This window comes from Peromyscus leucopus, chromosome 1 (assembly GCF_004664715.2).
Source record: "Peromyscus leucopus breed LL Stock chromosome 1, UCI_PerLeu_2.1, whole genome shotgun sequence".
NCBI classification, from domain to species: Eukaryota; Metazoa; Chordata; class Mammalia; order Rodentia; family Cricetidae; genus Peromyscus; species Peromyscus leucopus.
Genome location: NC_051063.1, coordinates 59,927,691 through 59,952,131, shown reverse-complemented (window position 1 = coordinate 59,952,131; position 24,441 = coordinate 59,927,691). Strand labels below are relative to the sequence as shown.

The 24,441-nt window shown below is 47.1% G+C and overlaps 1 protein-coding gene across 12 annotated transcripts in view; it reads right to left on the bottom strand.

Annotated features, from left to right (window-relative positions):
* Ppfia1 (PTPRF interacting protein alpha 1) overlaps positions 1–24,441 on the bottom strand; it is an 88,784-nt gene that overhangs the window by 45,197 nt on the left and 19,146 nt on the right. For 7 of the 12 annotated variants that reach the window (XM_028871306.2, XM_028871313.2, XM_028871299.2 and 4 more), the window contains exons 3-11: positions 8,238–8,339; positions 7,891–8,055; positions 7,201–7,275; positions 6,724–6,825; positions 6,337–6,555; positions 5,020–5,166; positions 1,925–2,059; positions 977–1,051; positions 548–631 (exon numbers count right to left, since the gene is read on the bottom strand). In XM_028871306.2, coding sequence (XP_028727139.1) covers positions 548–631; positions 977–1,051; positions 1,925–2,059; positions 5,020–5,166; positions 6,337–6,555; positions 6,724–6,825; positions 7,201–7,275; positions 7,891–8,055; positions 8,238–8,339 — 1,104 coding nt within the window. The remainder of the gene's footprint in view (positions 1–547; positions 632–976; positions 1,052–1,924; positions 2,060–5,019; positions 5,167–6,336; positions 6,556–6,723; positions 6,826–7,200; positions 7,276–7,890; positions 8,056–8,237; positions 8,340–24,441) is intronic. The other 5 variants (XM_028871342.2, XM_037208714.1, XM_037208732.1 and 2 more) reach the window with 1 other exon arrangement.

Sequence of the window (24,441 nt, the reverse complement as noted above, 5' to 3'; positions counted from 1 at the left end):
GGGTCAATGCTCTGACCTGAACATGGGATTTCAGAACCTCATGCTGAGCAGGGCCAGTAACCTAAGGAGACAGGCCTTGAGGTTTAGGTTCAGGCTCTAGGGAAGTGTTTCTCAACCCGTGGGTTGCAACCTCCTCCACAGGGGTAACTTAAGATCATCCTGCAGAGCAGATATTTACACTATGATTCATAACAGTAGCAAAGAAATAATTTTATGGTTGGGGTCACTACAACATGAGGAACTGTGTTAAAGGGTGGCAGCATCAGAGAGGTTGAAAACCACTACTCTAGGGAGACCCAGCAGTTCCCTTAAGGGGATAGAAGAACAAGAAGCCTTGTGCCCCCAAGAAGCCTGACTGTGCCGGAAGTGCTTGCTGCCTGGTGACACCTCTGCTGCCAGTGGATAACGAACACACTGGTGCAGTCCAAAAGGACCAGAGCACAGGTCCACAGGACAAGAACCGATGGAAGGAGGAACTGGGACAGAGAAGCCCGAGCCCGCAGTGGCCTGTGTCCCACCTGGAAGCCAGGCTCAGCCCCATCCATACCCGCTGCAGCTCCTGATTCTTCTCCTCCAGCTGTGCCTCCATCTGCCGCAGCCTCTCTTCAATGTTGCCATGTCTCTCCTCGGCCTGCCAGCAAAGATGACAGAAGCTGATCCTCTGCTCATGTCATTTACACCAGCTACATACTACTGTAGCAGCAGCAAGCACCACATGCTGTGTGGACCATGTCAAGCCTGGCAAAGGGACAACACTTCCTCATTCATATACATCAGCACCTCCTCTGTGGCGTCAGTGTCTATACTGTGAAGTGACTAGTACTCTCATGTTGACCTCAAGTGTGGCAGGTGCTAGTGACTGCCTTTCTGTGTCCCCCCACACTGGCCTGCCTTGGACAACCCATCTGCTGAGTGCCTCTGGTGGTCAGCATGGGGAGCAGGAAGCAACAAGCACAAGCATAGGGCACAGTTCTACCTTCCTAAGCTTGGAAGTAAGCTCCAACAGTTTAGCTTCCTTAGCAGCAGAACTCCCAGAAGACAAAGGACCAGACTACAAAGCAACAGAACAGGAGGACAGCAGGGAGAAAAGAAACCGAGACTTTAGGAGGGGGCCAGGGAGAACAAAAGCAAGGTTCTGTTATAGTTGACAAGGACTCCAGTGTTCAGACCGAGGTGCAGGAGTGGGAACAGGGTCCACCCTAAGTTTCCCTCACCAACAGGATGCTGTCTCCATCTGGGCCCCTTTCCCAACCCTCCCCAGCAATTAAGCCCAAGTCTGGGAAACAGGACTCATGCTGGGGATACATCCACTGTTTCTCTTCATGCTGCTGTGCCTCACAAACAGGGCACCCACCCGTCACTCTCGAAGCTCCTGATTCCTGCCTAACCTGATGTGGATGGTGAGGACCCAAAGGACATACACCTTAACAAGGGTAGTAGAAAACAAGAGCATTACATTAAAAACTTTATGTTAAGCATTGTGATATAAATCCTGAAGTCCCAGCTATTCTGCTGGCTGAGACAGGAGGGTTACTAGAGGCAGGAGTTTAGGGCCAGCATGGGTAGATAGTGAGAATCCACTTCAATGAGCAAATAAACATTTTAAAGTAATCTCAAAAGAAAATTACTAAAAACTGTGTGTGTGACTGTCTTAAAAGACAAATGTTATTTTCCTTTTCTAAGAGAAGCTCCAGCCTTTCTTCAAGTTGGTGAGAGAAATAACCCAAGAAGCTGTGACTCCTGGATGCTAACACCAAAGACAGCAGCTTTTACCTGACAGGTCTGGGGACTGATGGGGAATAAGGGTCTTGAGCTACACAGAAACAGCGCTCCCATCACACAACAGCATGGACACTCCATAGATGCTGATGCACTGACTAGAACATCAAGGCCTCACATAGGACCCCACACGGCCCAGACGCACCTTGGAGAGTGCAGCCACCCTCTGGGCCAGCTCAGCCTCCACCTCTGGCAGTGTCTCAGCTTTTCGCAGGGTCTGCTGCAGCTTTTGCTCTGCCAACTCCAATCGCTCTTGCAACTGGCGGTTCTTATCTTCCGTCTAGAAAGGTACAACATCAAGAGTTCAGGTTGCTGCTTTAGACACCTGACAAAGCATCTACTGGCTTCAAAGCTTTCATCTGTTTTTGTTTGTTTGTTTGTTTGTTTTAAATAATAAGGGGCTGGAGAGATGGTTCAGCGGTTAAGAGCACTGGCAGCTCTTCCAGAGGTCCTGAGTTCAATTCCCAGCTACCACATGGTGGCTCACAACCATCTGTAATGAGATCTGATGTCCTCTTCTGGCATAAAGGTGTACGTGCAGATAGAACACCCACATATATAAAATAAATAAATAAATCTTAAAAAGAAAAAAAAAACAGTAAAAACAAACAAAAACTGTGGAAATCAGTATGTCGGTTTCTCAGAAAATTAGGAATCAAACTACCTCAAGACCCAGCCATCCCACTCTTGGGCTGATTCATACCATAAAGATACATGCTCAGCTATGTTCATAGCAGCACTATTTGTAATAGCCAGAACCTGGAAACAACCTAGATGCCCGTCAACGGAAGAATGGATGAAAAAAATGTGGTACATATACACAATGGAGTACTACTAAGCAGAGAAAAACAATGAAAGCATGAAATTTGCAGGCAAATGGATGGAACTAGAAGAAATCATCCTGAGTGAGCTAACCCAAACCCAGAAAGACAGTCATGGTATGTACTCACTCATAAGTAGATTCTAGATATAAAATAAAGAACAATCAGACCACAACCCATAGAACCATGGAGGCTATATATATAGCATGGAGGTCCCTAGGATGACTGTGGCTTATAATAAATTTCGGTTTTACTCAATTATTGAAAAAAAAAAATAGCCAAACGAATGGAAACACATGAACTATGAACCAAAGGCTGAGGGGCCCCCAGCTGGATCAGGCCCTCTGAATAGGTGAGACAGTTGATTGGCTTGATCTGTTTGGGAGGCAACTAGGCAGTGGGACCGAGTCCTGTGTTCATTGCATGAGTTGGCTGTTTGAAACCTGGAGCTTATGCAGGGACGCTTGGCTCAGTCTGGGAGGAGGGGACTGGACCTGCCTGGACTGAGTCTACCAGGTTGATCGCAGTCCTCGGGGGAGGCTTTGCCCTGGAGGAGGTGGGAATGGGGGGTGGGCTGGGAGTAAGGGGAGGGGGTGGGAGGGGGGAGAACAGGGGAACCCGTGGCTGATATGTAGAACTGAATGGCATTGTAAAATAAAAGGGAAAAAAAAACGCAAAACAAAAAAGCCAACATACACAATAAAATGTTAAAAAAAAAAAAAAAAAAAAAACAGAAAAAATAAACAAAAACTGGTGGGGTGGTGGCACACGCCTTTAATTCCAGCACTCAGAAGGCAGAGGCAGGAGGATCTATGACTTCAAGGCCAGGCTGGTCTACAGAGCAAATTCCAGGACAGCCAAGCCTACACAGAGGAACCTTGTCTCAAAAAAAAAAAAAAAAAAAAAGACAAACAAACAAAACCAAACAAACAAACAAACAAACAAAACCAATACACTAAAGGAATGTGAGTTACTCATTCTGACAGAGGAGTCCCTTCCCAGCCTTCCCAGAGTGCTGCCTGAAAGCACAGCCCATGGTAAGATGCTTGGGCTGCTCTGTAAATGCTTAGATATGAAACTCACTGCAGAAAGTCTAAGTCAGTGCAAGTGGGAGAGTGAGAGACCACGGAGGCTACTGTCTGTGGGCACCATCCCCCCTGCTCTGAGTGTGAACACAGCACACATCAGGCCCCGCCACAGTTCCTGAGTACTACGTCATGGCAGCAGTTTTCACAGCTGCCTAACTTATTTTTGGTCAAGCAACGCCCTTTGCTCTTTATAAAATACTTTCAAGCAGTCTGGCTGGGTTTTTCTGGTTAACTCTCAATAACCCGAGACCATATATATCCTGAGGAACAGGGTGCCTGCCAGCTCCTATAGCCTGACTTCTGGTTCTAGAGTGCACTGTTCAGCACTGCCAGCAAGTTCTTTTTTTTTCTTTTGGTTTTTCGAGACAGGGTTTTTCTGTGTAGCTTTGCGCCTTTTTCCTGGATCTCACTCCGCAGCCCAGGCTGGCCTTGAACTCACAAAGATCCGCCTGCCTCTGCCTCCCGAGTGCTGGGATTAAAGGCATGCACCACCACCACCACCACCACCACCACCACCACCCGGCACCAGCAAGTTCTTTACCACTACTTACTTAGTGAAAGGGCTAAGAAGCAATTGGCTTCCAATGAAACCAAAGAGAGGGCTGGGGAGACAGCTCAGTGGGCAGACTAGCAACTGTGCAAGCATGAGACCCTGAATTCAAGCCTCAGCACCCACATTTATAAAAAACAGAAACACATGCTTGTGATCCCAGCACTGGGGATGCAGATAAGGCAGGAACCTTGGTACCCACTGCACTGCCAGTCTAGACGGTATGTGAGCTCCACATTCTGTGAGAGTCTATCTCAAAATCTCACAGTGGAGAGGCTACAGAAATAGCTCAGGGGTTAAGAGCATTTGCTGCTCTTGCAGAGGACCCAAGTTTGATTCCCAGAACCCACATTCACTGGTTTACAACCACCTGTAACTTCAGCTACAGAGGATCCCATCCCTTCTTCTGAACTCCACAGGCACATACCCACACACAAGTACACATGATTAAAAATAGAAACAAAGCTTAAAATATGTCTTAAATTAAAAAAAAAATTAAGGTGGAGCACAGAAGAGAAAAAGACACCGACTTTGACCTCTGGCCTCTGCGTGCACACACCTACACATACACACACATGAACATGCACAGGCACAGATGTACACTCATACCAAAAAAAGGAAAGAAGGAAACAGAAGAATCAAGGTTCTATAAACTGTTAAGTAGTAATTCACAAGAAAAATGACATTTGGACTTGATTTCGAACATGCATCTTACAGGTAAGGTCTTCAACTTCACAGCTAGGAATAATTACAGCTCGAGAGGAGCCCAAGAGCCCAGTACCTGTCGGTGCATGGAGTCTTTATTTGCAATTTCATTTTCAAGTTTGTCATTGAGGTCATGCACAGACGTGGCTTCACGTTGTGCTGCGAGGTAGCGTTTCTCAAGGGTGGTGATTCTCTCCTCCATATCCTCCTTCTGGGCCATCGCCTGTGTTGAGGATTCCAGACGGAAATGGGGTTGAGAAATGCAGAACTCATCAGAACACTCAGGAGACAAAAAGACTAAGTACATCTCAAGCGTGAAACTGCTGTTCCCCCCAAGTAAACTGTCGGTTTTTTCAAACTGAGTAAAATGGACGTACTTTAAGCATATTCACCCACATGATGAGCAGCTTTGCCTGGTCAATCTGCTCCTGTCACCAAGTGTGTATCTGACTACACAATATTAATAAAACACTCCATATGACACTTCAGGCATCCAAGAATCTGAAGGCACCTGTGGTGAATGTGTAGCCTGTGTCTGCCCAAGCAACAACCACGCTCACATAGCATGTGGGCAGAATTGCTTCATTTTCTCAGGTAAGAACTGAAGAAACTTGCAAAGCTCAAAGCCAATGCTACAAAGCCCAAACACCAAGACCAGGACTGGAACTTTTGGCATGTTTGATATCTGTCTTCTATCCCCAAATTCAGGTTTTAGCTCCTTCCATATTTTCTAAGTGACTGCTGGCAATCTTTAATATATTTTTTGAAGAAGCAAGTCTTAAAAGAATATCACAATTTTCTGCTACATAACTAATCCCCTGTGGCCCAAAAAAAGCACAGCCCAGTAGGTTCTATAATACATACAGTGTTTCCTTTAGTCTGAATCCTTACAACAAATCACATTCATCTCCACAACTAAAGTTCCCTGGTCTCATACATGCTAAAGATAGGGGCCTCATGGGGTAACAAAAGTCAGGTTCAGCTGGAACAGAAAGAGCTTTACGAGAAAGCCTACAGCTTTCATTTCTTTTCTCATGATTAATGAGGGTCTTGTAAACAGTTACCAAGGAAAAATGGTTGTGAAGTGTTTATATAAATACATATTTCCATAAAGACCCTGAGGACCAGAGTGTAGCAATCCAAAATGACAGAAGACGGCTGGCACACTCCCTCTCTCCTACACAAGCATAACCAACACCACGTCTGTGGGAGCTGTGGGCAGGTCAGAAGGAATGGAACACAAGCGAGAGCACACTGCAGCAGCCGTGAAGACAAGCGATCTCCACGTGAGGGCAGTGCAGGAGGGAAGGGCACACGATCTGCATCCCAAAAGTCCCTGTAAGTGAGAGCAAAGGACAAAGGGAACGGGAAGCCAAGTGCAGCCCACACTCACTTCGCGGACATCTCGCTGCAGTTTCGTGTTCATCTCTTCAGACTTGATGAGGTCTTTTCTAGCTGTGTCCAGATCCTCCTCCAGCTCTGCTGCGTGACTGGACAGGGAGGCCAGGCGCTCCTTCATCTGGCTCTGCTCTCTCGCCTGCCTGTCTATGACTTCCTGCAGCTCCAGCACCTTGGCAAGATCCTCATGGCTCAAGGAGCCGTCAGAAGATCTCTGAAAAGCACAGCCTTATGGCACCCTATTTGGTATACCTCCAGAAAAACAGGGACCCTCAGAGTGACCTGTGTGCTCCTCAGAGGACACAGACCTCGCCACAGTTTCCCAACAGCCCCACATGGCAAAACAAAACCAGAGACCCCACAAAAAAAGCCAAGGACTTGCCTTGCCGTTGGTGCTTGGTGTGTTTTCCTGTTCATGGTTTCCGTCAAGCATTCCATCTGTTAGTGTTTTCTTCTGATTATTCTGTTCTTTAAGAATCATTAGCTAAAACAGAAAATTCGAACACACCAGCATGAGATTTTTATGTAAGAAGAATGATCAAAGTGGCCAGTGGCTTTTGTGAGACAAGTGGCTATAAGTGTTGTGCATCCAAAGGCTCCAGCAGAGCTCTAGAAACCATTTGTCATTTGTAGACAGAGGCACTTGGAAAAGGCTCAGGGCTGAGACTGAGTCCAGTGATCCTAGCAGGCTGATCTACACCTAGGAAAAGAAGTAACTCCATGTAAGGCCCTGGGTTCGGGCCTCAGCTCGGGGGGGGGAAAAAGTAACTTCTTGCGTCTATTACTGTCTCACTTCTAAATTAAGCAACAATAATCAAACCCCTTCAGTTCCAACCCCATGACAATACCCCATGCTCACCTCTTTGTGGGTAGCACCCAGCTCCTCCTCTAACAAGCTGCACCTCTCCAAGGCTACTCGGAGTCGCTCTCGTACCTGCAAGTGAAGGGCTGAGTGTGCACGTGGACTCCTGCTGCACGCCCAATGCAGCACAGCGTTAGTGGAACACAACAGACTGGCTTTCTACTGCCACCAACAACACCCCGGTGGCTCTGTTCTGAGCAAAGCTAGTGACTGGAACTTGTGAACCCCTGCTGCCTCAGTCTCCTAAGCACAGGGACCACAGGTGCGTGTGTTTTAAATGTGGCAAAATCTTGTTCCTAAATAAATCAGACCACTAAGTTATTATTATTTGCTTTTTTGACAGAGAGGAGAATGTTGAGAGAGAATCTTGCTGCACAGTCCTAGCTGGCCTAGCACTATCTATGCAGCCAAGACTGGCCTTGAACTCTCAGCAACCCTTGTGGCCTCTCAAGTGCTAGGATTATAGGCGTTGGTAATCATACTAGGCCAAAATTCTTATTAGCACATTGATAGAAAAATTTTACAATTTTTAAGACATTCAAGGCAAGGATGCTCATCAGCCACAGAGGCCGGTGCCTTCAACCACAGAAAAGCTTCTCACAGGTGCTCCAGAGGTTATAAAACAGTGACCACAGTGTCCATGAAGCCCCTGTGACAGGGCAGGTGCTGTCAGTGTGGTGATGGTACCTTCTCATCCAAGGCTTTGTGGTGCTCAAACAGTGACTTGAGTGCTTTCAGCACCTCCACCTCGCTGGACACGCCTGCAGGAGACTGTGCCTGCCTCTTCACCACTGTCATCCGCAGAGAGCGCTCGTGCCTGGAGACTAGGCACTCTAGGTGCTCCAGCAGCAGCTGCAACAGAGCCCAGCAGGCAATAAAGTGCTTGCCTCACAGGTAAGACTCCACCCACAGCAAGGGAAGATGGATTCAACTCAGCACAAGCAGAGCAGCCCCCAAGGCTTCTAAGGTCCCATGGTGCTGATGGGCTGATGGCCCGCCCACTCTGCAGAGTGGGAAAGGCAAAGGGGACTGACCCTGGTGTTGTTCCTCTCTGCCTTCAGCTCAGCGATTTCCTCCTCCCTCTCCAGAAGCTGTTCCCTACACACGTTGAGTTCCTTTGTGAGTGCAGCAAACTCCTAGAGGGCAACAAGCACAGAGAGACTGAATGAACTCATGAGCAAATAGAAACCTCTGCAGAGAAAAGACCCCAAAAGCATTCACTGTCCCCACCCACTGGAACACACAGGAAGATCCTCCAGGGAAAGGGGGACTGACTGGCCTATCTCCAGGCTTCCTTAATAACCTAGACCCTCATCCAGCCCTCCAGCTTTCCCTCTCTCTGTGTCCCCGTCATGGCCAGTAGGCATAGTGCAATCCAAGCCCACCTCCTCAGCAACCTCAGGAGATCAGGAACGGAGCAGGTAAAGGCATTTTTAGTGACTAAGACATGTGACTTAGAACAACTGGAGGAAGAAAAGAAAAGGCCCTAGAAGGCTACTCCCTGGCCTGACCTCTCTGTGGGGCATTTCATGGTCAGCCTTTTTAGGCAGAAAGTGAGCTCAAAACCAAACCTTAAAAACTGATTTTTCAGCCAGGCGGTGGTGGCACACACCTTTATTCCAGCACTTGGGAGGCAGGGCCAGAAGGATCTAAGGATCTCTATGAGTTCAAGGCCAGCCTGGTCTACAGAGCGAGATCCAGGACAGACACCAAAACTACACAGAGAAACCCTGTCTCGAAAAACCAAAAAAAAAAAAAAAGCTTTTTCACAAGATCAAACCTTTTGCAGAGAGGTGAGGAGAGCACCCAGAGATCCAGATGGCCATCCCCAGTGCTGCCCCAGGGCACTCCTCACACTGTCTACTGAGTGTGAGTATAAACCATGAGTTCACATGCTTCTGCCAGTTTCTCAATGGAGCCAAAGCCTTTGAAATAATTACTTTGAAGTAATGCACCTGCTGTTTCTCTGGGCTTCTTAAAGGAAGTGGGGTGCATAATGGCCTACCTGATAAAGAATGAAACAGACATTCAAAGTATAAAGAGTGGTTGTTGGGCAATTTTACTTTTAAAAAGCTGGTCGTGTGAGCCAGGCAGTGGTGGTACATGCCTTTAACCCCAGCACTTGGGCAAAGGCAGGCAGGCAGGCAGCCTGGTCTACAGAGTGAGTTTCAGGGCAGCCAGTGCTATACAGAGACACCCTGGGGGGTGGGAGGGAGTCATGTGTTCAAATCACATCTACATCAGACTTTTGCCACTCAGAGTCAACTGACTACCAGTCACCCACTCTGGATTCATCAGGCTTGCCTGTGCCCCAAGCCAAGCACAGGCTATGGGTGAAGACAGTCAACAGTTGAAAGAGCTATCTCTAAAGGAGCAGCTAGAGGGAGACAGAGGAGATGGTTGAGAGAGTGCAATGGTCAATGGAGAGCCAGGGAACGTCCCTCCCTCCCTCCGTGTCTGTCCCCCACTCCCCACTTCCGGTGGCTGGGGGAAGCATGTAATCATTTTAACTCATCCATGTCTCTCAGAAGAAATTAGCAGTTCTCCTGCAGGAATAGTAGCCACGGTGATCCACTCTTGACCTGGCAGCAGGAGCTGGGCCACGGAGACCAAGAACACTGAGACTAAGCACAGGCTCACATGGCAATGCCACATGTTGCAGCCCTCAAGGGCCGTCCAAGCTGAGGGCTGTTACTGCCTGGGATGAGGGAGGATGACCTGCAGTCGCCCTCATTCCCATACAAGCCAACATCCTATGGCATCATCTGGCATTGCTCCATCTCTCAGCAGCAAAGAGCTTGTAATATTTTTTTCATTTTTTTTTTTTTAAAGACAGGGTCTCACTTAAGTATCCCAATCTGACCTTGAACTTACGACTCTTCTGATGCAGCCTCCCAAGTATCTGGCTTCCACTTTCATTTCAAATGTAACAAACTGTTACAGACTTGCTTTTAAGATCCCCACGCTGCTTCCATTCTCCTATTTGCTTTTTTTTTTTTTTTTTTTTTTTTTTTGGTTTTTCAAGACAGAGTTTCTCTGTATAGCTTTGCGCCTTTCCTGGAACTCGCTTTGGACACCAGGCTGGCCTCGAACTCACAGAGATCCGCCTGTCTCTCCCTCCCGAGTGCCGGGATTAAAGGTGTGCACCACCGCCACCCTGCCTCCTATTTGCTTTTGATGTGCTCTCCCTCTCCCTGTCCCTGCCCCCTGTCCTCCTCATCCCCCATTTCCACTCTCAACAGCCTTGGCTGCTGAGAAACTTGTTTTGTAGACTAGGCTGAACTCCATCTCACGGAAATCCACCTGCCTCTGCCTCCTGAGTGTGCTGAGATTAAAGGTATGTGCCACCATACCTGACTCCATGTGTCCTCTTAGCACAGAAGGGATACACTTACTTTTGTTATTCCAGTTATACATTCATGTTTACCATAAACTCAACAATCCAGACCTATGGTGGCACACTGCTCCAGCTACAGAGAACAAACTCACAAAACTTGACATCATTTTACTCAAAGAAAAAACTTCTCTTTGCTCAAAAGGATCCAACAACAGAAAATGTTATCAAAGCAAATTTAATTTAGGAGTTTAGATAAACATTAGGCAGGAAATTCCAAAGCTGCAGACTCCAAAATCACATCCCTGCTGTACAAAAATCTACAAGACCCTCAGCCATGTGCAGTAGGGATCTACACATCACTATACAAGGTCCAACTCTCCACATACCTTTTTTCTCTTAAAACAAAATTAATTCTAACCAGGTGCAGTGGCATACTCCTGTTAACCCAGCATCCAGGAGATGGAGGATCAGGAGTTCAAGACCATCCTCAGCAATATAATGAGTTTGAGGCCAACCTGGGCTACCTGAGACTTTGTCTTTAAAATATAATAATAATAATAATAATAATAATAATAATAATAATAATAGATTAAAAACAGCATTGCCGGGTGATGGCTTAATTTGTGGAGTGTTTACTGCACAAGCATGAGGACCTGAGCTTGATCTTAGAACCCATGTTTAAAAGAAAATAGAAAAGGTTGAGTGCAGCGGCCTGTGTTTCTAAGGCCAGTGCTAGGAAAACAGAGGCAAGAGGAACACACACACACACACACACATACACACACACACACACACAAGCAAACAAAAAATGACCATAACCTGGTGCTGAAGAGGTGGCCTGGTTGTTAAGAGCACTTCCCAGCACCTATATAGCAGCTCACAAAAATAAGTGATAAATCCCTTTTTAAAATACTGTAAACCGCGGGGCGGTGGTGGCACACGCCTTTAATCCCAGCACTCGGGAGGCAGAGCCAGGCGGATCTCTGTGAGTTTGAGGCCAGCCTGGGCTACCAAATGAGCTCCAGGAAAGGTGCAAAGCTACACAGAGAAACCCTGTCTCGAAAAAACCAATAAATAAATAAATAAATAAATAAATAAATAAATAAATAAATAAATAAATAAACAAACAAACAAACAAACAAACTGTAAACCAAATACGATACTTATATTTTTAAGGCTTTATTAAAATTTCTATATATAAGCATTTTGCCTGCATGTCAGTTTGCATGCTAATCAATGTGCACAATGTCTGTGGAGGCCAGTAGAGGGCATCAGATCTCTGGAACTGGGGTTACAAACAGTTGTCAGCTGCCATGTAGGTGTAGGGAACTGAACCTGAGTCCTCTTTAAGAGCAGCAAGTATTCCGAACTGCTGAGCCACCTCTCCAGCCCCAAGTTATGGTCAATGAAAAAGAACAGCAGGCACCAAGACCATGTGCAGGTGGGGACTGTGTGTTCTTCACCACTCAAGGTGCCGTGCACAGTGGTTCTGCAAACCCAGGCTATTTACCGATATTGCCATGTTTAACAGACATCATAACTACTGAGGGTTTTGGTCATCCATTTAAAATCTGACAGCCAGCCGGGCGTTGGTGGCGCACGCCTTTAATCCCAGCACTCGGGAGGCAGAGCCAGGTGGATCTTTGTGAGTTCGAGGCCAGTCTGGGCTACCAAGTGAGTTCCAGGAAAGGCGCAAAGCTACACAGAGAAACCCTGTCTCGAAAAAAACCAAAAAAAAAAAAATAAAATAAAATAAAATAAAATCTGACAGCCACCCATAATCCTATCTAACACCCTCTTCTGATCTTCATGGGCACCAGGCACACACATGATACACATATGTAAATGCAGGCAAAACACTCACACACATAAAAATTAATCCTCCCCCAAAAAACTAAGTGTGTACAAAACAAATCTGTATTTCTATTTGACATCATCAGAGAAGAGTCATTGAGAAAATAAGATTAACCACTAAAATTAGTTCAAGAACTTGGTTTCTCACAATGCTTACTTAAAATTTTATCATTTCTGGACAAACACAAACAAACAAACAACCCTGCTCTACCAGAATACAGAAACCAAATATTATGGATCAAAACCCACAGTCCAGCCAATGTCCCTGGGCCCTCTGGATCAGAGGCACTTCTCTCTACAGGCCTCCACCTCCTACCTTCCTTTTCTCCAGGAGGTGGCACCACTCCCCACCCCCACCCCCACTGTCTAGCTCAGCCCCTTCCACACTTGTGTTAGTTCCATACTCCATACTCTGCCAGCACCATCAATGGTGCCTTTTAATGTTTAAATTATGTTTTGTTATTGTACTAAAAACTTCCATGATTATTCCAGCATTTTAAAAAGGCACCTGTGCCACACAGCAGATCAGAGACAGCCTGAGGACGCTGTGCTGCTGAAAGAAGCCAGAAGTACAAATATTGTGGGAAATGTGAGCATTCTCATCTGCACTGGGCAATTAAAAAACAAAACAAACAAACAAAAAAACCCAAACTGGAGGTGGGAAGAGTTCACCAAAGGCAAAAAAGCCCCTATATTGTCGTTTTAGGGCGTAGTCAAAAGAAAACACAGAAACGGTAAACACGTCTCAACACAAAAGCCAACTCTCACAACTGACACCACCTGCGGTCAAAGCGGTTGCCTGCCTTGGGATCTGAAATGAGGTGGAGAGCAAAGTGGATGGAGCGGCGCCGTTACCCCAGTGCTCACCTCTCCACCCACTGTCCACTGAAGCAAACCATGGGGGAAAAGGGCTGGAGGGACAATCTAGCCCATGATTCACAGCCTCTTGGGACCTGCCCAGAGCCACATGGCCACAGAAGCAATAGCCTGTCAATCGCTGGGCGTCAGCAGCAACAACACACACACACACACACACACACACACACACACACACACACACACACACACACGGGTATAGCGGTGCACTGCTGTGATCCCAGCACTTGGGAAGCAGAGGTAGCTTGAAAACAGCCTGAGTTATAGAGCGAACCTGTCTCAAATGTCATAAACAATTCTGTCACGAGTTCTAGCATGTCTTTTCCCATTTCTCTTTTTGAAAAATCATGCAAAAGTCCACACCTAACCTTAACATCTCACTAGGAAGGCCTGTTTTGGTGAAAGCAAATACACATTATTCTCCTTCTGTATTCAGACCAACTAACAGAAAAAATACTCTTGAACTGCTAGTGCTGTGATCTACTGTAGCCAGTGAGGGCGCTAAAAGTGACCATTCATATCTCTACATGGTATGGATGGTTGACCATTAAAACTAGAAAAAAGGGCCAGCAAGATGGCTCGTGGGTAAAAGCACTTGCTGAACAAGCCCAACACACCCAGAACACACTGTGGAAGGAGAAAACTGACTCCTGAAAGTTGTCCTCTGACTTCCAATCAGGTGCTATAGGACACACGTGCACATACACACGTGTATATACACATAAACAAATAATATATAAGGTAAATTCTTTTGTTTTAAAAAGAGAAAGGAAGGAAGTTTGCCCCCTTTGTGAACAAGGTAGACATTCAATGGCATGGCAGTAGGGACTGGCCGATTGGAGGAACCTCTTGCTGAGGGATGGCCCACACTCCCTCCCTGGCCTGCAAGCCCTACTTTTGTCCTCACCATCTGTGCAGCCTGGCTTCAGTCCCACTTCCTCCCCAGAAGAATTCTGGCCAATACAGCCTCCACTGAGGGTACAAGCCGGCTTCCATCCCCTCCTGATCCAGGCACCCCATTTCCTGCTTTGCCACTTTAGAACACAGGTGTCCCTGGGGTCACCTGCCTGTCCCTCCTATCTCTATGTGGGCATCTCACGGGCTCCATACACTCTCACACTGGGTCCATCACTTCTTCCTGCCCTGCCTCAAGCTCCTCCTAAGCTCAATGGATATCAGTACCCAGCCATACAGGTCAGATGCTTACACAGCATGTCACCGCCTTCCACTCCCTCAATCCCACACTGGGGACTCTTATGGCTGATTGCACCTCCTACACATATCTTCTGGAACCATCTATTTACCAGAGTCTAGCTCCTCCATCAGGCCACCATGTCCACTTGGTCCACTATGAACCTGCCTAGTTCCCTGGCCTTCTTCCTTCTTTCAAAACTGTTTTGTTTTTCTGAAACAAACAAAAACCCGAGACTCCTTTGCCTAGATTTCTTCAAGAAGGCCCTGGAGCACAGTCAATGCCAAAGCTCCTCTGGTACTAGTGAAAAGCTCCCAAACATGTAACCCAAGCATTTGCACGGGTCACTAACCCTCACTGCCAGGTAGCACAAGTCCTCCAAGTACAGAAAAACAGTGGCTCCAGCAGTAATCACTGCCTCGCAGCCAGCATGCTGCCACAGGGAAGCCCACATTCCTCCACACTGTCTCTGCTTTTCTTCTGAACATCACCTCATATTGGCACTCTGCCTCAGATCCATGGATCTACCCACTCAGAGCAGCTGCTGTCACCCTGCAGTTCAGAGTTTGAGCACTTAGTAAAATAAGAGGCCTTCCTCAACTTCCCCGGCTGGCTGCTAGCAAAGCCAGCCTCCCAGCTTCTTCCTGCTAGCCTAAGTGTTCCAGCAGGCAGAAGCCCAGCTCTGCCTAACCAGTGTGCAATGCCCACGTGATGGCAATGGCACAAAAGATACTACCCTCAAAGGAGATGCTGCCTGGTAGAAATACGATACCATCTGATTTGGCTCTGGTTTCAGCAGACCATACCAACCCCAGGTTTTCAGGAGACAGGACATGGCCTACACAGTAGATGCCCTGTATATAAAAGCTACCTACAAACTCCTAGGCCTCACCCTCCTAAGTCAACACTTTGGATGGGTCACCTGGCTTGTTTTGAAATTTTCCCTGGGTAGCTCACTACCCTTCCATTTTGGAAACAGGCATTTCTGATCTTGGATTTGTCACACAACTTCCTCCTTCAGGCTTATTTACCTACAGAATGCATGTAAAGATTCCTTATTCTACCCAAGGTCCAAGACTGCACAATCCCATGAAAATGACCCATGTGAGCCACTTGACAGGCAGGCAGTGGCACTACTAGTCTATTAGCTTAGCAGGAGGCCTATTGGGGAATATTACTTTAAATATGTAAAGGTGTGTTACACATTGGTTTATACTGCATTTGTTTAACTATGTAAAGATGTGTTGCTTTTGTTTATGCTGTATTTGTTTAATGATATAAAGATGTGTTCCTGTTTCACCTTGCCTGCCTAAGGCACCTGACTGATCTAATAAAAAGTTGAACAGCCAATAGCTAGGCAGTAGAGGGATAGGCAGGGCTGGTAGGCAGAGAGAATAATTAGGAGAAGGAATCTAGGTTTGGGGGGAGAGAGAGAAGAGAACCAGGGAGAAAAAGAGGGAGACACCCAGGGCCAGTCAGCCACCAGACAGACAGACACAGAGTAGGACATACAGAATGAAAGAAAGGTAAAAAGCCCCAAGACAAAGTGTAGATAAAGAGAAACAGGTTCATTTAAGTTATAAGAGCTAGTGGGACAAGCATTAAGATTTGGCCAAGCACTCATAACTAATAGTCTCTGTCATGATTTGGGGGCTGGCAGGCAGTCAAAGAAAGCCTGCTACAGAGGCCTATCAACCCTTCATGTGGCACTGTGGGGGGACCCAGGTAACTGCTAGAGATACACTAGCTGACTCTGTCATTAATGAATATGAAGCCACTCAAGTTTCTTCAGGTCATCCTTCTTTGTGGCAGCAGCAGCATCTTCTCCAAACAAGAGTCTCCTGACACATGTGGCAACAGGTGCCGTCACTCTGGGGACCATTCCAGATCTCTAGCCTGCACTTGCCATGATTGATCTGTGCTAAGAAGAAAGTCTTCAAGAACGGCCTGGATTTAGGGTCTCACAGCTCAAAAAATGTTCTCAAGGTTTGGTACCCCTCAGAACCCAAGGATCTCAAATTCTCCTTTCATCTTGCACTAGATGCTAGTGCATCATTAGCCACAGGCCTGGGTTGTCTTCTGGAGCTGGCTCTGTCCTCGCTTCATGCTGAGGAGTCTGCCAGGGTCTAAACTGACCCATCAAAACCTGAATATAGGGGCTAGAGAGATGGCTCAGTAGTTAAGAAAATTGGCTACTCTTACAGAGAGGCCTTGGGGTCAGTTCTCAGCACACATTCACATAGTAACTTACAGATATCCTTAGAAACTCTCAGTTCCAAAGGATCTGGCACCCTTTCCTGGCCTCTGAAGGCACCAGGAATATACACAGTGCACTTACATATGCACAAGCAAGCACTCATACACATATAATAAAAATTAATAAATATCAAAAACCTGGATATGGACTCAGGCTCAGCACAGCACATACAAAAGACAAGAAACAAAACAGCCAGGCAGATCTGGCTGATTTCTAAGAGAAATAGAAGGGCCAAGAAGTGGTTTCAAACACTGGGCTCAGGAAGCTGAATACACTCCTTTCTCAACTTCTGGATCAGCAGCTAATGTGTTCTGGACTCCTAACCTGAAACAGCTCTGTGTGAAGCCAGCCCTGAAAGTCCTAGTGTGGCCTTGGCCCACCTGTGGCTAACCAACAGTCTGGGCTCAGCAGCTGGGACACTTCCTCACTCCTGACAAGTAGTCATTCCTAACGAGCCAACATGTTGTTGTTGTTGTTGTTGTGAGGGCACTGTGGTTAATGAGGAGCTGGCATAAATGTGTGCCAGCATGTAGAATCTGTCTCGTAGTGCAGTCATGCTCAGCTAATTCCCATGCATCTTACAGCAGAGATAGGGCACTGCACTGAATAAGGCCATACATGTAGCTCAGCTTCTCTGACAATGCTATTCTGTGACAACCGAAATCACACTGTACACATCACTGAAGTAGTACTCTCTGCTGTGCCACACAACTAGAAATGGGTCAGTCAGAGGACATGTGCTGTCAATGCCACTGTCACCAATCATAGAACACTGAACACACATCACATCGGCTTTACTGTCTGTGACTCTCCAATATAGTAAAAACTCACAACAAAAGGCATGTTATGTTTTGACGAGCAAGCTAAAGGCCACATATAGTCCTCAGTGTTCATGTATGAAGCATCCTGCACTGGTTCAGCTTCAAGGCTGATGGTCTAGTCCCACAGCCGAACACCCAGAAAAGCTGCCTTACCCTCTTTTTTCCTCTTTCCTTTCTTTTTGTATGTGTTTTGGTTTCTGAGATGAATGGCTCACACAGTTCAGGCTGGTCTCAAATTTACTTTGGAGTAAAGGATGACTTTGAACTCCTGACCTTCCTACCTCCACCTGAGTGCTGGGATCACAAGTATGCATCATCATGCCTGACTGAACAACTTCTAAACACATGCACACATGCATACAATGTGCTAATTCATCTGAATGTCAGCATCATTTCTCTCCACTTGTAATACCTGCCTTTTAAAAACTACCTCTAGTACTGGGGATGGAATGAAATATTATCTACTATTAAAAAACAAACCACCATAAGCCTAAAGTGAGTTATACTTGGTATCAAACTGAATCTTCTTAGTCATCATGCACAGCAGTTGGTGCCCACTGCAGGAGTCTGAGAAGAAGCTCCTCCTCTGGTCACCTTACCTCAGACCACAAACTGAATGGCCAGCACTGGCTTCCACCTCAGCCTTTTGGGCTGATTGAGGCACACAGGTCTGTAGGAGTCACAGGCGAGACAGTGCATTCTGGCTACAAGCTAGGTTTCCATGTAGGACACATTTATCTCTTGTCTATAGCACTACCACATTCATTTAAATCTCCCACAGAATAGCCACAACTGATTTTCTCTTTGCTTGACAACCAAATCTCTAGTTTAGCCATCTAGGCACCCTGTGACATTCTATCTTGTAAAGGAATCATCTGCTGTGCCAGCCCCTGGGCATGTGCTTCCAAACTGCTGCCATGTCCTAATGCAGTGGCTATGCCTTGTGATGCTGGCAGCAATGGTACACTAAGCACAAAACAGCATGTGGGTGTGGGAAGTGCCAGTGTCTGCAGCTCTGTGGGCGTGACAGGCTGATGCCAAACTGAGGGCAGGGCCCTGAGTAACTTGCCATTCCTCTGGTAAAAGGAAATAATGCTGCCCTCATTGGCCAGTGAAGGCAGGAAACCCAAGGAATTCTTCCTCTTCACACACACATATACACACACCACTCAATACTTCCCACACCAGGCGGGGGACTATTCACACATAGAGCATTTCTCCAACACACACTGGCTGGGTTCCCAATTCCATTTGACTCTGCATGGCCTACCCAGAGACATCATCAGATCCCACAGGTGGGCTCCACCCCACAAGACTGCACATTCTAGCTCCCTGAAGGTGGCATCACTTCAGGTTGTTGAGGGTTCCTGCAGGCCCCTCCTTAGTTCTGGGTCACTTGCTGGAGTAGAACTTAGGGGGAGTGCTGCCATGATGAAGGGTGACCACAGCTACCAGGCCAGAGTGCCTCCAGAACAAAGCATGTGGGAGAAAGTGTTTCCATATCCCCTTTAGGCCCACCGCCCTCTGGCATCTCCCATGGTCAGCTATCTGGATACTTGCACCCTATCTTTGACCTTTTTGTTTGGTTTGGTTTGGTTTGGTTTTTCTAGATAGGGTTTCTGTATAGCCCTGGTTGTCCTGGAACTCCTTTTGTAGACCAGGCTGGCCCTGAATTTAGAGATCAGTCTGCTTTTGCCTCCTGAGGGCTGAGATTAAAGGTGTGCACCACCACACCCAGTTCCTGTCTTTTACTTTTTATTGAGGCTTTAAGGCCTGAGCAGGCTAATGCCATCATAGCCTCTAGTCACTCTCCACTCCTTAGAGGCTAGGGAAGGGGTGGGGTTGAGATTTCCAAACCCTTAGGACTATCTTGAACTTTCCGGTACCCAGCCCCAACCTGAGACAACATGGGCACCCAGAATCACTTGTGACCCACAAAGGATGTTCCTGCCACTCTGGAGAATCTAGGGATGAAAAGGTATGGGCCAGGGCAAAGACCAAATACATAATTCTTGTTACAGTCTCACGTTTGTCACCAACTGAGAAACAGTTCAAATTTAGAGGTCAGCTCATCCAGATACTGAACACTGTGACACCACTTTCCCAAGGCTGTACATGGGGGCAGGTGCACACAAGTGGCTCTGAAGACAAACTTGACATCCTTGCACTGAGCAACTGCACTGCTATAGGAGTCATTCTGGATGCCTTCCTTCCAGGCGCACTTAAGAGTAGCATCCTGGAGACATGCATCTCCAGACATTGCATCTGGGGCAGAGGTGGGGAGGATCTAAAGCTGCTGTGAAGTCCCAAGAGGATACAGGACATGATCAACATTGTAACATATGCAAAAGATACCTCAGCCTCAGCTGCCCACATGCAAGAGCTTCGGGTCATCCTTTTTGCTCATATCAGGCATGCCATTTGAAGGCACTGTGTCAGAGAAGGTGTTCCAGAAAGAATGGAAGGTCTAGGTAGGAAACTAGAACTGAAAGGTGTCTTGCTAGAGAGTTCTCCTGGCACTGAGGAACATGTGCACCCCAGTACGGCCAGCTGCATTACAGCATTTCCTGGCAGTTTGCTGATGGCCCAGGAAACACAAATGCTCCAATGTTCATGGTCACACGGCTCAGGCTGCACAAAATGGTGTAACTGAACTTGAAAGGCCCTGAGTGCTCGTTCATGAAGTTTTCCTAACAAGAATGACTGCCTACCGGAAAAGACATAAAAAGACGTAAGTGATCGGTGGGAAAGATAAGAAGAAAGAGCTATTGTCAAGCCAGGAAGAGTCTGGACACGCCCCATCTCCGAGCCCCACACAGGCATCGCTTTGCTTGTGCAAACTACCCATCACAGCCCTCCCACACAAGTTCTCAGAGGGCCCACTAGAGCCCTGGAAGTAACCAGCCTCTTGAGAGCTCCCAATCCTCCAGGCCTCTGCTGTTTCTCTCTCAGCCCTCCTGCCTCCCACAGCTTCCCTGTACCCACTTCCAGGGAACCACAGTTACCATTCCTCCCTTGCTGCTGCTGCTACCTCTTCCCACAACATCCTGTATGTGCCTGACCCTCACAGCTCATGCACTGACCTCTGCAGTGTCTATCTGTGAGGCACCTAGGTAATATGGGCTTCATCTGCTCTACCAAAGCACCACCAGCATCGAGGGCATCCCAAGAAAGGTTTCTGCACTGTCAAACGCCAAGCTCTGGCTAAACACCTAGCAAAGTCTAAGTGTCCATGTATGGGGCTAATCATCAATTTTCCTGACAGCAGATGCCACTGGGTTCTAAGTGTTCAGGCTCTGTAAATCAGCTTGACAAGCATGCTAGATCACACGCAGTTTTACCCCATAAAATACATCTATATTTAATTGTTTGGGTTTTTTTTTTTATATGCATGGGTGTTTTGCTTGCAAATGTTTGTGTTATCACATTTGTGCAGTGCCAGTGAAGGCCAGAAGAGAGTATCAGATTTCTGGGTTGTGAGCCAACATAAGGGTGCTTGCTGGGAGTTGAACCCGGCTCCTCAATAAGAACAAACAGCCAGTCTTTTAACGTCAGGATCATCTCTCCAGACCCTAATGTTTTTGTTTTGAAATACTTTCACAGACTATATGACATTTATTTTCAGTAACCCAGCCAGACACCTCATTTCATAAATGAGAAGACAGAATCCAACAGCTCTGAGAGGTACAAAGGTCTCTGGGTCAGTAGTATCTGCTGCTGCCTTCAGGAAGATTCCACCATGACCAAAGCCAGTATTAACTGAGTGTCCAGGAGGTGTTGTATGGGTGTTTTGCATCAGTTCTCATGAAATATGCCATTGTCAGCACCCAAGCGTAGAGATGACAGAAGTCTTAGCAATGAACTGTCCTGACCAAGGTTAGAAAGCAGGCAGAGGATCGAAGACTTCAACTGCACACAGCAGAGTGAGGTCTAAGGGCAGGAAGATAACAGAAAAAAGGGCTGTTTTCCTAGGCAACCAATGACTTCATCATCAAATGGAGAGCATGATGTTCACCACCCATCAGATGTCTTGTGATTCCGTTTGTCCCTCCAAGGACCAATACCCTTGGTCCTAATACTTCATTTCTGCTTTTCCTGCACTGAGGGCTTCTTAAAAAATCAGTGTGGTGGTACACAGCTGTAATCCAAGCACACAGAAGTTTGAGACACGTTTGCTCAGCCTAACATGAGTTACCAAACAAATCCCTGTGCCGCCAGTCAATCAAAGGGAGAGTGAAGGCAAACAGCAGAGAAGGCATCAGCAGCACAGGTATCAGTCCCAGCCTCTCCTCTAAGCAACAGGGACACACAGAGTCTGGGTCTTTGCCTCCTACCTGCAGAGGCCAGGGCAGGCGTTGGGACGGGTGCTGTGAAGAGAGGCTTTTTACAGGCTGTGGATAAAGGGGAGGTAAACAGCTAGGGTGGGCACTTAGTGAGGAAGAGCATGCAGAGGTGAGAAGAGCAGAGACAGAGTTGGCAAAGGCAGACTGAGCAAGGTTTGGTTTGTTTCTCATGCCTCAAATGGTGGCAAATGATGAAAGGGCCTAGAGTACGAGAAGGGGAAAAGGATGAGCAGAGAAGACAATGATGAGGAGACTATGGAGGAGGCTGGGGAGGTCATTCAGTACTTGCTTTTGCAGTACTGGGGTAGAGCTCAAGTGTGATGGGCAGGCTCTGGCTCTGAATGCACCCTATGTCTTGACCCAGCACTTCCCAAAGGCAGCTGCTGTTTCTTTCAATTCTATTTTGTGATGTGTATGGTGTGTGGGTGTGGATGTTCCTGTGTATGGGTGTATACATGTATATAGGGAGGTGTGCACATAGTGCATGTACAATGTGGAAGGCAGGGGTCAATCTGTGTGTCATTCCTCAGGAGCTATCCATCTTGGTTTTTTGAGACCGTATCTCTCCCTGACCAGGAACTCCAGGTTAGGCTGGATGGCTAGTAAGACCCAGGGTTTCACCTATATCCACCTCCTTGGAGAAGGGATTATAACCACACCCAGGTTTTGTTTTTGTTTTTATTATCATTATTTATGTATGGGTGTTTTGTATGCAAGTATTTGTGGAGTTCCTGGGACTTGAGTTACAGATTCTTGTGAGCTGCCAAGTGGTTGCTGGGGACTGGACCTGGATCCTCTTGAAGAGTCATCTCTCTAGCTCCACACCCAGCTTTTTTATATGGGTTCTGGGAACTGAACTCAAGTCCTCAAACTTTCAAAGAAAACATTTTACCAACTAAGTTATTTCCCCAACACATCCCTCAATTATTTCAAAAGAGGTTTTCTTTAAGTGGAGAAAACCCCCAAGCCTGTTGTATCAGAGAGTACAGCAGGGAGCCACGGATGAAAACATCAGCTCCTCTGCTCTCGTCTATCTTACTTTGAGGCTGTGGCTGACTAGAGGCCTATCTAGAGCCCACATGGTTTTTGATTTTTTTGTTTTAGTCTTTTGAGACAGGGTTTCTGTATAGCCCTGGATGTCCTGGAACTCACCCTGTAGACCAGGTTGGCCTCCAACTCAAGGGATCCAGCTGCCTCTGCTTCCCAAGCGCTGGAATTAAAAGCATGCACTACCACCACCCAGTGAACCCACATCTTTAAATGAACAGCAGTGATAAAACTGATGGCTGTGAGAAGAAAAAACAATTCCAGATACCTGTCTTCAAAAAGCTGGCAGTCTTCACCTCAGTGTTCTGTGTCATCACCTCTTTATGCAGTAGACTGAAACATTTACAGCCAGTCTCTAGGGTTAACTTATAACTACGGACTATGCCAGTGTCTCAAAGTATAGAAAAGTATGGTCTCCACATGAAGAAAGCAAGCTGCCTGCCCATATCCCAGAGGCTCTGCCCTGCCTCAGCAGTATTCAGGCCAGGCTCATCAACTATTCTGATGTCTACTGGCCAGGCAGAACAGGTCCATGTTAGGATAACCTTTTCTCCCAGCACCTAGCTCTTCCCTGATGGCCCTGCACAGAGGAACTACAGCTCCATAAGGGTGGGAAGCACAGGGCTGCCCACAGGAGTGTGCTTTCCAGCAGGCTCTTTATTCACTGCTCAACGTTTTTGGAACAAGTATTTCTATGATTTGCACAAGAGAAAAAAATGGAGTGCACATTCTCTTCAGTCTAGTGTCTGTATTCTAGTCACCACCAGTGTGCCCACACAGAAGCCCAAGCTGTCTGTGAGAAAAGGCCATCACAGACAGGAATGAAAGTAACAAAGCAATGACATGACAGAACTCTGGGAAAGACAGCAGTCTACTGGGAACAGTGCCTCTTGGCAAGTTTCCTGACAATCCCAGCTAGGAGGTGGGGTTCACTGCTCTGTGAGGTATATAAAAATCTATTCTGCATAGATTTGCAGGCCTATCACAGTTCAGACAGACTACCACTGTGTGCTGTGTTTTGGCCTGTGATACCTGAGCCCCTTTTCTATATGTGGTCCACCCCAAGGAGCAGCATATGGCCCTGAGGAACAACCACTACTCAAACCATGTGCTGTCCCAACTTCTGCAACACAGGTTGGTTACCCTCACTGCTGAAGGGAAGGAAGGCTCCTACAGAGGGGTCACTGGACCCCGGCACCTAGCAGTGTCCCTGGCAACACAGGGCTCAGGTTGCAGACCAGACCTTCTCCAAGCCCTTCAGAGCAACAGGGCCACAAAACTCACAGCTGTCCTTCACAGACGCTGGGCCTCCTCGAGGGCCTTCGGGTAACTGCTTTCTGAGCACTCTGCACAGGCTGTCTGTAAAGGAGCCTGGCTGGCCTCCAGATTTTAGACACCATACCTGCACTATGGACACACTAGATGAGGGGCATGAGGGGCCAGAGCTGCAGATCCTCAACACTCCCTGGTGTTCAACTGTTTTCCCTCATCTTCTCCATGTCCCTCACTGG